Source organism: Cervus canadensis, chromosome 6 (assembly GCF_019320065.1).
Source record: "Cervus canadensis isolate Bull #8, Minnesota chromosome 6, ASM1932006v1, whole genome shotgun sequence".
NCBI classification, from domain to species: domain Eukaryota; kingdom Metazoa; phylum Chordata; class Mammalia; order Artiodactyla; family Cervidae; genus Cervus; species Cervus canadensis.
The window spans coordinates 60,377,182-60,394,258 of NC_057391.1; the positions used below are offsets into that span (position 1 = coordinate 60,377,182).

The window sequence follows — 17,077 nt, forward strand, 5'->3', positions numbered from 1 at the left end:
TAAACTCTCTTAGTGGCTCTGAAAACAAACCTACTGAATAGTTTCACTCAAATGTTGACCTGAAGACTAGATGGGACCTGGCCTCATACATACTAGCAGAGCTAAACTAGAACAAATCTTGAATGTCTAAGTCACCTGTACAAGCATAATTTCTGAACAAATATATAAAACAGGAACCATCTTCCTTCAAAAGGAAAGCCTAGAGACTAACTTTTAAAAATATGTGCACAGTGAGGTCTGGATGTTAATGATTAAAAATCACTGCTTTAGAGGAAACTATATATATACGTGTGTGTATATATATAATTTATTTATAAAAGAATCTAATGAAATCTGTAGACTCAATCCTGAGAAACTCTTATATACAAATCTCTTTGAGAAATTTATAAGCGTTCATGTCTCTTTCAAAAGTCCCTCCTCCAGAGACCCAAGGACTACCAGCTTAAAAAAATAAAAAACTTGACCTAAAATATTCTATTATAGTTGGAGTTTCCATAGGCTATGTATGGTCCTCATGAAGCACTTTTTACCAAACCACTGAAAGTATAACTATTATTCTCAAATAGTGAAGAATTTTATAAAGTTGGGTTATTTCAGCTAGAATCTTTTCATAACACTTGCCATCACCTTTTCGAAAAGGATCTCATGAGCAGACCAGTCATTCTGTGACACACCTACAGAAAACACTAAGAGGAAGATGACAGGAGAGGAAAGCAAAGGAATAGAATGTCTGAATAAAGTACATAAAGGAAAGTGTAAAGTGCTGTGTGCACACCAATGCTTGATAGATGATACTGGATAATTCACAGACCTTTTTTTTCTTTATTAAATGTGTAAAAACGAGTTCTCATTTTTACAAGCTCAAAATCAGACAAGTATATGAGGGTATATAATTGGCATGTATAAACTGTACCCACCAAAAAGCTCACTGCGGACACAATCCATACTACATTCAACGTCTGCATATTTACATGATATTTCCTGCAAAGTAAATACAAAATTAATTCCCATCACTTTAGTACGTATGTGGTATACATACTGAAACATACACAAACATAATCAAAACAAAGGCAGTTTTTTCAAACAAAATACCAAAGGCAATTTTTTTCAACTCAAGTACCAATTCATTATTTTGTACAAAAAACAGCAAGACTAATTTAAGGGTTCTGCTCAGTTTTAGTCAGCAAGATATGTGTGTATGCTACTGAAATACAGCTAAAGTTTTAGATTTTAATTACCAAGGTAACAGTACTTCTATTTTACAAATGACCTAAAAATAGTGGTGTGTGCTCAGTCGCTCCGTAGTGTCAGACTCTTTAAAACCCCATGGACTGGGACTCACCGGGTTCCTCTGTCCATGGAATTTTCCAAGCAAGAATACCAGAGTGGGTTGCCATTTCCTTTTCCAGGGAATCTTCCCAAACCAGGAATCAAACCCAAGTCTCTTACAGAAGTCTCCTGCACTGGCAGGCAGATTCTTTACTGCTGCATCACCTGGGAAGCCTCAAAAATAGTGGATGCCAATACGTATTCTCGACATTTTAAGAAATCTTCAAAATGTAAATACATTTCTAAAAATACATGTACCTTGCCATTCATTCAATAAACATGATCTGTTTTAAAATAGATCACAAAAATTCAATTTACCAGAATTCTATACCTATTTCCTGACTATTTATTTCAGTCTTAAATCTGACTTTGTATCAAAAGCAGTAGTTTAAGAATTTATTCATAAGATTAATCCCAAGAGTTACTGGGTAGCTTTCACATTATTTTATTCCTTATAAATCTAAATCACTACAAAGTCTCAACCAGTGACTTGAATCAGTCCTTAAATCAGACTTATATCTAGGAGGGTCCTTAAAATGTGCATGGGCCCTATCTAAGAACTAATGAGTAAAAATCTTTCAGAAACATTTTTTTTTAGTTTCCAGGTGATAATATGCAGCCTAGAGTGGAAGACTCTGACCTGGATCACCAGACCAGTGGTTCTCAACTTACAAAGTACATCTGAGTCACTTGACAAAACTTTTTTAAAAAAACAGGAAAAAAAAAAGAAAAACAGATTTGCTTCAGTAGTTTGAGAGTGGTGTCCAAGAACCAGCATTTCAAATAATCTTTGCAGTTGGACCACAAACCACTCTTAAGAAACAATGCACAGATTTTGTCAGGCTGTGAATGAGTACATTCAGCAGTTTAGGTGACGCTGTCCTGCCAGTACTCATGATCCTGCCACCCCTCGTGATCCTACCACCCCAGTAGTTTTAACTAATGTTTTGAGGGTAACACACAGCCTTTAAAAATAAAATATATTTCTACTCTTACACATAAGGTCAAAGTCAAGTGAACTGTGAGATCATAATTCACTCACTAAAGAAGGAAAAAGCTCAAACAAATTTTAAAAATCTTTAAACAGACTTGTTCTAAGCACTCAACGTAAATCTAAATGCCTTCCCCAGCCTGGGATGTGATCAGAGGTAGTGCTTCCAGCTCACCAAATGTGATGTAGTTTATGAGAGACAAACATTCTAATCATAATCTGTAACCTAACCTACTCTGTAGAGCCTCTGTGTAACAGAGATTGGACATCAGCTGGATATTAAATAATACTAAAACAGTGAATAATACACTCTTAATTTAAAATAATGAAACTTCATAATATTTCCCTCACATAATAAATTTCTACATTTAATACTGGGGGGGCGGGGAACCTAGAAAACACCAAGGGTATCATGCTACCTCCTTTGTGAAGAAGCTATTTACTAGTTTTCTACCATTTTTGTCATTATCTGTAAAATGGATAGTTGCCATGTATAACTCTACTTCAAGAATTTTTTTTAAAAGCACAGAAAAGTAACCACACGTAAGGCCACACAGCAAATCAGAGGCTAGCTGGAAATAGCAACACTTTCCACTTGGGAAGTCAAGTTCATTATCTTATCAACTTCACAACTGTTTCTCACAGAGTGTGATGACTAAAAATTATGAATATTTAAGTGCATTTGTGTGCAAGCTACACCACCCTCACCCAACTTTAGGAATAGATATAATCTACTTTGAACCCAAGAACTGCGTAAGAACTAAACAGCAGCAACAAAGCTAGGAAGCAGCTAAAAGTCTATGGTCAGGGGAACCTCTATGGCATCTTGTTCACCCATCCTATATCTAAGATGCTAATATTTCCCGTGTACATACTTCTCTATCACATTCTTCACAAAGGCTTATACCACCTCTTTTCCAGGGGCATATGTGATTAAACAGTTGGCATTTCTTAACCAAACAATGAAAAGGCAACTGCCAAAACCTAGTATTGTATTGTCAGAAAGGCAAATCATTTCATAAAATAAGAAACTGAAACTTTCAAATCCACAGTTTTTAAGAAGCTAAACAATGCATAATGAATTTTAACCACTTAAAGAGTCTAGACTATTAAAACAATCAAACCATTTTTCAGTTTATAAATGACCTAAGGTCAAAATAATGAATTTAAAAATTAAGCAAAACAAAGTTGAAAAATTATACAAATATCCAAACCAAGTGACATGTCTTCTACTTAGAAAAAAAAGCTTCTTGAATGGCTGAAATGAAGAGAGAGAGACAGCACTCCTGGAAAAGGATTTCGAAACAGAACACAGTGGCATAAGGCACTACCTTAACATTAAGTCTACACTGGATCATCTTAAATCCAGAACATGAACAGGAAAAGGAAGGATACAAACATCTGACTTCTCACGTCCTTTTAGCTGGTTTGGCAGTTAACTGCTTTTCTCTTTCAAGTTCCTTCTCTCGTTGCTGCTCCCTTTCCAACTCTTCTTTTTGTCTCTTCTGCTGCAGTTTAAGTGCTCTTTTCTAAGTCAAAAAAAAAAAATTAAAAGCCAAGAGAACAAAAGGCTTATAGGTTATGGCCTAGTTTAAAAGCAGTAGTGCTAGTGGTTATGGGGAGATGCAACTGGGAGGTACAAACTACTGGGTGTAAGACAGGCTCAAAGATGTGCTATACAACAGGGGGAATATAGCCAATATTTAGTAATAACTGTAAATGGAAAATAACCTTTACAAATTAAAAAAATAATTTAAGTAATGGTGCTTTTACATAGTAATAAATTTCATATTTAACTTTTAAATTTGTCCTGGGCAATTTTTTTACTGACGAATAGTTGCTGTACAATGTAAATTATAGGTATAAAATATAGTTATTCACAATTTTTAATGTTCTGGGTAATTTAAAGTCTCCTTAATACAAAAAGTTTGTTACTCAAAACTCCTATTAAATGACAATTACAGTGACATATTCAGAGACTGTGAGCCCACTAGCCCAGTTATTAGTAGAAAAGCCCAGTGGGGTTCATAAGAATGTGTATTAAAAGAAACTAATGTACCATGAATTAAGTATGTGATTGTATATGAATATATAAAAAGTCAGAAAATGAATTCTGAAGAAAAAGAGACAATCCTCTACTTCTGTAAAGATCGTAAAAGAATTTTCAACTCACTTTCAACTTTGATGTCTTTTCATGAAGCATCAACATCTCTTTTCTTATATTCACCAACTTGGCATGATAGTGTTTAGCTTCAGTGAACTTAAGATGGAAAAGTAAAATGAAAAGTCAGCTTAGACTGAAATATGAAAATGGATAAATAAACCAATATCTAAGTGATAGTTCATTCTTCCTAAATTAGTCAAAACTTTTGAAGCTTTAATTAACTCCACATTTTAATTCCAAAAGTTCAAATTTAATTTAAACCACTAGTAGGGCTTTTGAGAATACTGAATTCAGTTCAGATTGATTAAAAAAGTTACTAAACATAGACATTTATATTCTGTACAAATAACATTTTGCCTTAAAAACATGCAGTATAATCCTGAAATTTTAGTAAAACTATCCAACAATGGTACCAGTTTCATTCAAGAAAAGTAAAGCACTCTGTACTGCCTCTACAAGGGAGAGGCCGAGCAGGGTACACAGGACAGTTGAGTCTGCCCATCTGGAAAAACCAAGCTGTGGCCAGGGAGCCCTAAGAAGGCTGTGGACAAGTTTGGTGATGTTCTTTGGGCTTCTGAAGTCAGACCAAGGAGAACAATCTCTGTAAGGAGCTTTTCTTCCCAATGAATGTTAAGTACAGACTTTCCATTTCAGCCAGAGATAGGAGAGAAGGAAAAAAGCACTTCTTTCTCAGGAAGCAAGGTTAACAGAGAGAGAAGATGAGGTAACAAAAATGAAAGGTGTCAGTAGTGAGCTCAGCAGCCTTAATGTAGCTACAAGTAAAGTCAGAGTCTGATGAGCTCGCGAGCTTACAGACCCTCTTTCTCTGGCCTTCTATTGATCAATTCTTACATGACAATCAAAACCACTCTTGGGCTGAGAGAAGGAAAAAGAGGAAGACTTAGCTTCTACCCCTTCAGATGGAAGCAAGAGTATTACATCTGCTTGGTTCTTTCATTTATCCTTAATTCATTCAACAAATATATGCTCTGCTGCTATATGAACTCAGTGGGAAAGACAAAAGTTGGTGGGTTTTGCCCACTTCCTTCACAAATCAAGGACTACTGACTAGAAGACTTTGTATTTACGACCTAACACTAGAGAAGGTGGACTTGGTTTCTGATTGTTATAAAAGGAAAACATTAACCCACAACATTTTCCAATGAAAAGTCCATTTTTTGACATATGTATGAAATCCCACAAAATCATGCAAACTACACTATTTCTAATGTTCAGGGTAAAGAGAAAGGTAGCCACAAGTTCCTTATTTCTGTTAATTCTCCATTTCTTAAAATAAAGTGTATCAGTTCCTCTCATCAAAAACCAAAAAACCAAGAAAAAAAAAAAAGCTAAAAACCTTCTGGTGAAATTCAACTGTTGTCACTTACATTGAAAGATATAAAGAGTCTGTCAAGGACCATCAAACAGTCTCTTTCAGCATTAATTTGTTACGGCGTTACAAAAATGCCATACAATGAAATAAATGCTAATTTTAAAAACCATGTACTTGATAAACAGAGATGGTCTTCCTTAAGGGGAAAAACAGCACCCCAAAAATTCCTTACATTTACTTTTATTAGTTTTTACTTATGAGAAGATCTATTCCAGATTTTCATATACAAGTTCAATTTCCTATCACAAGTTTAACATTTGAAAGTTAACAATTCAAAACAATAGAAGATCTATTAAAGTAAATCAAGGTTTTCTGTTAGACAACACATTCTAAATTTTAAAAATTAGAGAAAAAAAATCTCAAACATACATAAGTACAAAATTGGGAGGATAAAACTATTTCTAAATAGTTGTCTGTAAGCTGTCTCTAAGCTATTGTCAACTAAATCATACTTGGGAGTAAGTGCTGACTCTTTGCGATCCCATGGACTGTAACCCATCAAGGTCCTCTTATCCACAGGATTATCCAGGCAAGAATTCTGGAGTGGGTTGCCAATTCCTCCTCCAATGGATCCTCCCGACACAGGGATTGAACCCACATCTCCTGTGGCTCCTGCATCGGCAGGTGATTCTTTGCCACTGAGCCACCTGGGAAACCCCCAAATCATACTTACCAAAGCATTAATGTCCAACATAGAATGACATTCTTTAAATTTTGAAATTTCTTGCTCCAATGTGTCTAATAGTACAACTTGGTTCTGTCTGAAACAAAAGCATACAGCCAAAATAAACTCTATATACTCTAAGTGATGGTTCAGTAAAAGGAATCACATTCATCTTGGTTAATGTTAAAAGTAGATTAAGTTGGAAATTTATTGACTTTCCAATGCTTATTTAGTTTAGCATAATCTTTTTCAAAATAATATTTCAAAGCCACATTCTGATAACTAAATATGTCTTTTATTCTGGCCTCAATTTCAGATTCCAGTAACATCAAACCATTTTTAATTATTTTATTACTTATTTCTAGCAACTCTCTGTACTATCCCTGAAAAAGTTTTTTATACTATCTTGCACAAGAAATCTGATGTTTTATATATATTAAAATTGTAACATTACCATAAAGGAAAAGAAGTCATGAATTTTTAGATTAGAGCTGGGAAAAATGCAGTATCAAGGGATAATAACCAGTTGTGTGATCTTGGAAATTTCGTTTTTCTGGACCTAAATTCATTTACAAAGTAAGAAGGTCATACCAGGTGATTTCTAAGATTTCTCATTAAAATCTGATTCAAAACTTTCTATTGAAGAAGAGAAACCAACTTCTCTGATATTCTTCTCCAGATCAACCAATGCTAGTATCACAGGAATAAGTGACACTGGGGGCGGTGGCGGCGGGGGGGGGGGCATCCATTTAATTAAATACTGCGAAGAATAATATAGACAAACAAAAGTATGACATGATGTGCTTGCAAAATTATGTCAAACAGAGAACAATGATGACAAAAAGAAATAGCAAAGAAGAGACTGAAGCGCAGTTATAACATCTCATTCAGCACACAAATCCCATAGGTCATAAGTGTCCCTTCAGCTCTGAATGTAGACAACGGAGGGTGAAACACTGAATGGATGAGAGGAGAACTCAGCAAGTCAATGATCCAAGACAAGTAGGACAGCAAAAACACCGTGTTAAAACTGGAAAACATAAAAACAAAAAGAAACTAAAAGTGGGTTCTTCCAAAAAGATTGATAAAATTGACAACCTTCTAGCTAGACTAACAAAGAAAAAGAGAAAGACACAAATCACTAACATAATTTATGGAAAGGGAGTCACCACTACTTATTCCATAGATGTTAAAAAGGATAATAAAGGAATACTTCAGATAGCTCTATGCCCACAAATTTGATAACTTAGAATGGAAATGACTAATTCCTTGAAAGACGCAAACTACCAAAACTCACACAAGGAGAAACAGACCATCTAAGTAGCCCTATACTTAAAATTAGCAACTTTCCAAAAATGAAAGAACCAGGAAAGATGACTTCACTGATGGTTTCTACCAAACATTTAAGGAGGAAATTATACCAATTTTCCACCCTCTCCTTTAGAAATGGAAGCAAAGGGGGCACTTTCCAATTCATTCCATGAGGCCAGCATTATCCTTAAGTCAAAATCAGATAAAGACATTACAAGAAAGGAAAACTATAGACCATTATCTTTCACAAACATAGATGCAAAAATCCTCAACAAAATATCAACAAATCAAATCCAGCAATGTATAAAAAAGAGTTATATACCACAACCAAGTGGGATTTATTCCAAATACACAAAGCTGGTTCAGCATTTGAAAATCAATCAGTGAAACCAACCACATCAACTGGTTAAAGAAGAAAAATCATATGGTCTTTTTTTTTGTTTTGTTTTTTGTTTTGTTTTTTTTTTTTTTTGGCATATGGTCTTATCAGATGCAGAAAAAATATTTGACAAAGTCAAACACACATTCATGATTAAAAACATTCTCATCAAACTAGGAAGAGAGGAACTTCCTCAACTTGATAAAGAATATCTTTAAAAAAAAAAAAAAAAAGCCACATCATCTACTAAGAAACTAGAAAGTTTCCACCTAAAGATCAGGAGCAAAAGGATATCTACTCTCAGTAATCCTAGGCAACATTGTATTGGAAGTCCTAATGCAGTAAGACAAGAAAAGGAAATAAAAAGTATACAATTAGAAAGGAAGAAATAACACTGTCTTTATTCACAGAAAACATGATTGCCTATGTGGAAAATCCCAAAGAATCAACAACAGCAAAAGAAAACCAGGAAAGAAAATATGAATACAGCAAGGTTTCAGAATACAAAGTTAATATACAAAAGTCAGCTGCTTTCATACCTACCAGCAATGCATAATTAGAATAAAAAATCAATACCACTGACAATAATCCCTGTCCCATAAAATAAACTTTGGTATAAATCTAACAAAACATATATAGGCTCTATATGCAAAAACTATTAAGTTCTAATGAAAGAAATAAATGAGATCTAAATATGGAAGAGATATTCTAAGTACATGGAATAAAAAATTCAACATGCTAAGATAGCAAGTCTTCCCAACTTGATCCATAGGGTCAATGCAATCTCAATCTAAATCCCAGCAAGTTATTTTGTAGATGTCAACAAACTAATTCTAAAATTCACATGGAAAGCCAAAGACCCAGACAAGCCAAGACATACAGAAGAAAAATAAAACTGGAAGATTTATATTACTTACATTACTAAATTTCAAATTTCATTATGGAAACTACAAAAATCAAGATAGCATGGTATTACTGAAAGAACAGAAACACTGATCAATGGGACAGTCTAGAAAGCTCTTAACTTGACCCATATATTTCTTTTTTCTTTCTCTGAAGTTTGCTTCAGCTCAGTTCAGGTCAGTTCAGTAGCTAAGTCGTGTACAACTCTTTGAGACTCCAAGGACTGCAGCAGCACAGGATTCCCTGTCCATCACCAACTCCTAGAGGTTACCCAAACTCATGTCCATCAAGTCGGTGATGCCATCCAACCATCTCATCCTCTGTTGTGCCCTTCTCCTCCCACCTTCAATCTTTCCCAGCATCAGGGTCTTTTCCAATGAGTTAGTTCCTCACATCAAGTGGCCAAAGTATTGGAGTTTCAGCTTCAACATCAGTTTCCAATGAATATTCCAATAAATATTTAGGACTGATTTCCTTTTGGATGGACTGTTTGGATCTCCTTGCAGTCCAAGGGACTCTCAAGAGTCTTCTCCAACACCACAGTTCAAAAGCACCAATTCTTTGGTGCTCAGCTTTCTTTATAATTCAACTCTCACATCTATACATGACTACTGGAAAACCCATAGCTTTGACTAGATGGACCTTTGTTGGCAAAGTAATTTCTCTGCTTTTAATATGCTGTGTAGGTTGGTCATAGTTTTTCTTCCAAGGAGCAAGCGTCTTTTAATTCCATGGCTGCAGTTATCATCTGCAGTGATTTTGAAGCCCCAAAAAATAAAGTCTCTCACTGTTTCCACCATTTCCCCATCTATTTGCCATGAAGTGATGGGACCAGATGCCATGATCTTAGTTTTCTGAATGCTGAGTTTTAAGCCAGCTTTTTCACTCTCCTCTTTCACTTTCATCAAGAGGTTCTTTAGTTCTTCGCTTTCTGCCATAAGTGTGATGTCATCTGCATATCTGAGGTTATTGATATTTCTCCCAGCAATCTTGATTCCAGCTTGATTCATCCAGCCCAGCATTTCTCATGATGTACTCTGCATATAAGTTGAATAAGCAGGGTGACAATATACAGCCTTGACGTACTCCTTTCCCAATTCAGAATCAGTCTGTTGTTCCGTGTCCAGTTTTAACCATTGCTTCTTGACCTGCATACACATTTCTCAGGAGGCAGGTCAGGTGGCCTGGTATTCCCATCTCTTGAAGAATTTTCCAGTTTGTTGTGATCTACACAGTCCAAGGCTTTGGCGTAGCCAATGAAGCAGAAGTAGATGTTTTTCTGGATCTCTCTTGCTTTTTCGATGACCCAGCGGATGTTGGCAGTTTGATCTCTGGTTTCTCTGCCTTTTCTAAATCCAGTTTGAACATGCGCAAGTTCACGGTTCACGTACCACTGAAGCCTGGCTTGGAGAATTTTGAGCATTACTTTGTTAGCGTGTGAGATGAGTGCAAATGTACAGTAGTTTGAGCATTCTTTGGCACTGCCTTTCTTTGGGATTGGAATGAAAACTGACCTTTTTCCAAATTTGCTGGCATATTGAGGGCTTATCTTTCCTTAACACTTAAGAAGTTTACTATTTATTTATCATATTCAATTGTTATAAATAGTAGCTGAAATTACTATCATCCTCATCATCATTGTCTAGATGCCTAAGAAGATAAATGGGGCTATTCAAACACTAAATTTCAGCCAATGTCCTCACCAATTACTTTCCATTTACTTGATTCCCAGCTTTTTATACATAAAGTGTTACCTAGATGTGCTTTGCTTGCAGAGTTGCTTACCCTCCTTCAGTCTATCATACATCACCCAAACTCACTCACAAAATCTGTATGACTTTTCTGCCACAAGCACTGACTGGTGTTAAAATACAAGACATAACACACACTAGGAGTAAAAAAATATCTCACTCAGAACTAGCAGAAAACTAGGACTATTACAAACTCCCTTAACTGCAGTAGGGTACCACATGTAACAGAACACAGTATCATCTTTGTACTCATTTATCATCTTCAAGCCCAAGGATTGTAACATTGGTTACTAATATTTACAAAATGGACACAGTTGTTGATTACTCCTCTCCTTTTGCCCTAATAAAGGCTTGTAAGATCAGTTTTCAAAGAGTAAGCTTTGGAGCAGCAGCTGTTCATAGCGAGTTTAAAGTTGACCACCACAAAAAAGAAATAATAGGCCAGTGGGGGCAATCCAGAGAGGTCCTAACCCAAGAGAAACTCAGATATTTGTTTCTGGATGGGAACTGATAAAGTCAGAGTGTAATTTCTGCATATTGATCTCACTCTGGGTTCACTCTCTGATCACACACTATGGGTTCCATTCTCCCTTATCCAGTTCCTGTCTTAGCTTATTCCCCAATCTTTTAGTTAGCTAGTGGAGCTCCATTCCATTAACTAGGACTGAAATGGGTCATCTCAAAAACAGGTAATTAGAAATTTCTGGCATCTCATGTGAACCAACAATAGAAAACAAATGTGACCCTCATGGAGACAGTTTTGCAACTCTACTCAGAAATAGGTATAACCCATTTGCAACATTCCCAAGAGACAGTACTTTCCTAAAATAGTGGTGAGAAACCAAAACTAACCAGCATCTAGATAAGATTTAGGCATACTTCTTGGAAGAGACCAAATACTCTAGGAGCATTCATCTCACTTTTCACATTTAAATTACAGTATAGTATATGTGTAATTTAATTACTCCATGTCCATTTGCTGTCACAAAAGATAAAGAAATACTCTATTGTATTATATGTTACAAAACATTATCCCTAATACAGTATATACTTTACTTATGACTATGCCAGAGGAGAGATGAGGGAATCAGTGGTTTTTATCAGCTCACGTGAGTTCCTGGAGAGCTTGTTTTGATCTCTGCAGATCTGGCAAGTAGTGAGAAAGCAAGCCTTCTGCCAGTTGCTCCACAGCTTTGTCTTCTATGGTCAAGTCCTCTATTAACCCTTCATCTGGAGAAGTGTCACTTAAACCTGTCCCTGAGCAAAAAATCAAATTTAGGAAGCTTTTAAAATGACACAGGGATAAGAGAGTAGTAGGGATGGGGGGAAGGAGGCTGGCGGCGGAGCTCAGAGTACACACACAGGATACTGTAAGTATCTTCTTTTTTTTAATTTTTACCTTCTGAGAAGCCTCTAAAAATTAAGCTATGAGCACTCAAAAAGTATTTTTAAGTTACTAGCACAAGGTTAGGTCTAGATTAAAAGAACATTAACACATGCAATTTCCACATTTATGTATTTTTCAGGGTAGAGGATTTAGGGTTTTCAATGAATTATTAAAGGAGTCTGAGGCCTGAAAGGAAGGAATAATCACTGAATGGAAGCAAGAAATTCTTCTTTTCCAAATTATACATATTTTAAATGCAATGCCTAAAAATATTTTTTTTTTTCAATTTGATGGATTGAAATGGATGAGCATTTATTTTGCAGACAGCCTGATATATTAAGTGTTAAGTGTTAGTCGCTCAGTCGTGCCCGACTCTGCGACCCCATGGACTGCAGCCCACCAGGCTCCTCTGTCCATGAGATTTTCCAGGCAAGGATACTGCAGTGGGTTGCCATTTCCTTCTCCAGGGGATGTTCCCAACCCAGGGATCGAACCTGGGTCTCCTGCACTGCAGGCAGATTCTTTACCAACTAAGCTACAAGGGAAGGGCCTGATATATTACTTACATGTAAAAGGACAGTTGTTTTGTCAGCTGTCAGAGAGCAGGAGAGAGATTTTCTAAGAATTTCTCCTCTCTTGAGATTCAGTAACTAATTTATCATAGAAAATAGTGTATAGCAATCATCGCTGTGTAAATATAGACATGATGCCAGGAAATATTTTATTCATATTCTTCCTTTTAATAATAACAGTGTAAGCACTGTGCAAGGCATTAAAAAAAGTCTAAATGAATACCCATCAATCACTACTCGTACCAAGAAAAATACAAAACATTTTCTAAATAAGGTTCAATGAATTGTAAGATTTTAGAATCACTGGTCTAGAATAAAAAAAAAAAGTGAATGGTCACATTATCAAAACTGTAGTCCACAGCATTTTAAAACTAATATTAAACTCTGAAATACCTCTCTTTAACCATAATCTGGTAATAACCTGTAATATCAAATTAGGTCATTATACAGAATATGTTTACCACAATAGACTGTCTATAGCTCTTTTCCAAGTATACTTTTTACCACATATTTAAATTTTGGCAAAAAACAACATGCTGAGAAAAACAACATGCTATCATATATTCAAAATTAGCTTTTAGAGATCAAAGTAAAATAGCATGGCTTTTATTTGGATCCTGAGAAACACATGAACAAACTGGATTCCCCTAGGTTGCAAGGCAATATTAAAACAAGAGCTAGCTAGAAACTGAAGCACTCCACAAATGAAATAAAAATGTAATGCGAAAAGCAAAGTATGTACAGAATTGCCATTGTTGTACCATCAGATGGGAACCTAATAAAATATATCTGATAATTCATGCCACTGCTAAAGGCTTCTTTACAAAATTGTGCAAACAGCAGCAACTCTCTTTAAAAATATATAGAAAACAAAAGTATCACAGATAAGCAGAAACAAATAAAAATATTTCAACCGTAAGGAAAAACAACCAATACACCTTTCTTATGCCATATAAACATTTTAATTCACAGACACTACCCTCCCCCCCACCCCAGACTTCTGATTAGTATTTGGAAGAGTCTAAGCTACTCGTCTTTTTACACACATTTATTCCCTAAGTTCAAGGTACTTTATTGTCGGAGACAAGAAACTTTTGCTGCATGTATTGTATGCACTAGTTTTTGAGGTTACAATAAATTAGGTAAGTCCCCTTCCCTGAAAGGGCTCAATACAGGGGAATCAGAGAATGTGAGAGGTGCCCTTGGATGAGAGAAAGATTACTTTCACCAGGGATATTGGGCAACAATTCTAAAGGAATTGTGGGCATTTGAGCTAAAGCTTGAAGAATGGGATAGAATTTTCATTTCTTTCTTTTTAAATGTTACTCATTGTAAAAAACTTAAAATACAATAGAAGAGGGCATAACCTGAAAAGTAAAAATATGCCTTCTCGCTCTCTTACTCCAGACAGAGTCACACTGAAGTTTTCTTAAATAGCCTTCAAAAATTGTCTCTGAAAACTCATGCTTAAACCCTGTTTTTATCACAAATGAAATATTGCTTATACCACAACTTTTCTCATAAATATCTATCTCAGGTATCATCTGTATCAACATATATGAATTTACTCCATTGTTTTTAACATAATACAACTCTACCATATTTTGTTTAACCATTTCCCTGCTGTTATGGACTGAATGTTTGTGAGCTCCCCCAAAATGTATACACTGACGTCCTAACCTCCACTGTAAAGGCATTTGGAGGTGGGAGTCTTTGGGAAATAATTAAGTTTAGATGGGGTATGAGTGTAGGGCCCCCATAATGGGATTACTGGCCTTAAAATAAGAGGAAGAGAGACCAGTACTCTCTCCTTCCACCCTGTGAGGGCAGAGTGGAAGGCAGCCATCTGCAAGATATGAAGAGGGTCTTCACCAGGAATGTATTTTGCTCACACCTACACCTTGGACTTCACAGCCTCCAGAACTTCCAGGAATAAATGTCTGTTGTTTAAGTCACCCAGTTCATGTTATTTTGTTATAGCAGCCCAAGTAGACTAAGACACCTAGAGAAAATAAGACATCTATTTCACTTTGTGCTATTTCAAACAATGTTGCAGTGAGCTGTGCTTATCTTTGCATATCATGTCACTGTTTCTGTAGAATAAATTCTTAGAACTAGGTTAATGGGACAAGGGGTTTATGCATTTGTTAACAGACATTGGAAAACGACCTTCCTAAGAGAGGGCACTAATTTACACTTCCACCAACAACCTACAAAGGGCTATCTCCAAATGGGGAAGAATTCTAAGACTGGAGAAAAAGGGATGCAACATGAGTAAAGGAAGAAGCATGGGATTGCTCTGGAAAGAGAGGTTCGTTTGGGGTGTCTGGAGCATGAGACATATTTAGTAGTGAGCTCTAAGACTATGCCGCCGGCAATGACGACCCCTGAGTGCCAAGCTAATGTGTTTGGCCCTTAATTTAGTAAGGAGCCATTTATGGTTTCCAAGCAAGTAAATGACACGATGGGCCCTGTATCTTGGGGCAGTGATGTGGCAGTGTGATAGATGGGATAGAAGAATAAGAGACTGGAGGTGGACTGGCCTTACAACTGTGATTGTTAAAGGGTGAAAATACAAAGGGGAGAAGGAACTTGTAGGGTAGAATCCCCTGGAATAGACAGGGGTGGGAGCAAAGAGTTAAGAATAATGTCAGAGTTTCAAGAGCTCATGACTTGGCACCATTAATAGGATCAGACATCTACTTTTATTTAAGTACATGCTGCAGGGTAAGATTAGGGCAAAATGACCATGTTAAAGTATGCAGAAAGCAGATGTAGGAGCAAGCAGCAGAGAGACCCGATCTGCATTTACATACAAGGAAGTCATATTTACAGAAGCAACTTCTAAAGGTGTGAAGAGGGAGATCACGGAGGAAAAGCATGACCAAGAAAGACCTGAGCACTATTTCGGGGTAAGGTCTATATTTCTGGAACAGGAAGTACAAGTAAAGGCACGTCCAAAGTCCTGCAGCCTTTCTTATCTAGGGTTCCTCATCTGAACCACAGAACACAGCAACTGTTTCTCAATTCTCCCAAGGATGGTACATACACGTACATAGTACCATTATGGATGCAGAACAAGTCGATTCATTACATTCAATAGATGCCTTAGGCCATTCAGGTTTAAATCTTTCCTTGAATTCGGGTTGAGAAAGACTGCTGGAGAAACAGGGATGCAATAAGGTCAACAAGCAAGACAAGCATTTCATGAGTGAGTGGTCAATAATACCGGATACCTCAACTCTCTGAATAACAAACCAATCATCCTGGCAAATCCATCTTCAACCACTAACTTGTAACAAATAGCCAACAGTGTGCTGGAGTCATTAAGCAAATTCAGAATGGCTTCACTTTCAAACCCCACCAACAGCACCCCAAACGCCGTTTTTTCCCACCCCGCCTCCACCCCCAAGATCTCGTTTTCCGCCCCGTCTTCTGGGTAGGAAGGCCAACAGGGCAAGGTTCCCTTATTCCGCGCCGTGGCCAGAGTCTCGGGTCAGCAGCTGCTGAAAGCAACTTACTCCCGCCGGGCAGCACGGAGACCCACCCACTTGGGTCAGACCGCCCGCCCCGCCCAATAGCACTTACCCGGCGTCAGGTCCCCGGCCTCCAGGCCTTCGGGTGGCCCTGCCAGGACCCCGTCCGGGGAAGACGGCCCAGGAACACTCATGTCCCTCCCGCTGGGAACAGGGAAGGGGCAGTTGCACAGACTGTCAGACGCAGTGAGGAAGCATGGAGTGCGTCCAGAGCCCACCCGGACAGAAGCGACGGTCGCACCCGGAAGTGACGAAAGCGGAAGATGGCAGGCTCTGGGCACGTGACCGCGGGCCTTCCCCCACCCACACACCTTTTTATCCTCCCCCACCCCCGGCGCTTCTAGGAGTTCGAGCTGAAGTGCTAACCGGGTGGGGACTGGGAGTCAGATGAGTCAGCAGCCGCGGGCCTCGCGTCCCCGACTCTGGTGGTCGGGGGGCGGGATGAAAGAGGCGGTGTCGAAGGGGCTAGATTGGTCTCCAAGACCAGCGAGCTGTATGTTGAGCCTGGGCTAGCAGTCGGACTTTGATCAGTAGGCCAGTCGCAGCTTCTCCGTTTTGTGTCCTTATTAAGGAAATACCTTAAGGACTGCAATTTGAACGCATTAAAAATTCACGTTTAGCTCTCTTCAGCCTTGCTAACTAGGAGTTTGTCAAGATTTATCTCTCCTTGTTGATTGTAGGTGAACGATGTAAGGCC

The 17,077-nt window shown here is 37.5% G+C and overlaps 1 protein-coding gene across 1 annotated transcript; it reads right to left on the reverse strand.

The window, feature by feature from the left end:
• Window positions 1-802: 802 nt before the first annotated feature.
• On the reverse strand, window positions 803-16,636 carry BLOC1S6 (biogenesis of lysosomal organelles complex 1 subunit 6). The gene is made up of 5 exons (XM_043472086.1): window positions 16,433-16,636; window positions 11,995-12,142; window positions 6,551-6,638; window positions 4,494-4,580; window positions 803-3,849 (listed from the first exon to the last, which is right to left on the reverse strand). Exons 1-5 carry the CDS (start codon window positions 16,512-16,514, stop codon window positions 3,730-3,732), a joined length of 525 nt encoding a protein of 174 aa, XP_043328021.1. The 5' UTR covers window positions 16,515-16,636; the 3' UTR covers window positions 803-3,729.
• Window positions 16,637-17,077: the final 441 nt, after the last annotated feature.

Bases quoted from the DNA above. Each gene is read 5' to 3' on its own strand.
- BLOC1S6 (XM_043472086.1), bottom strand. From the start codon at position 16,514: ATGAGTGTTCCTGGGCCGTCTTCCCCGGACGGGGTCCTGGCAGGGCCA. The intron at 4,581-6,550 runs GTAAGTATGATT...TTCCATCTTAAG, and splicing joins TGTTGGACATTAATGCTTTG to TTCACTGAAGCTAAACACTA. The intron at 3,850-4,493 runs GTGAGTTGAAAA...TTTTTGACTTAG, and splicing joins AAAAGACATCAAAGTTGAAA to AAAAGAGCACTTAAACTGCA.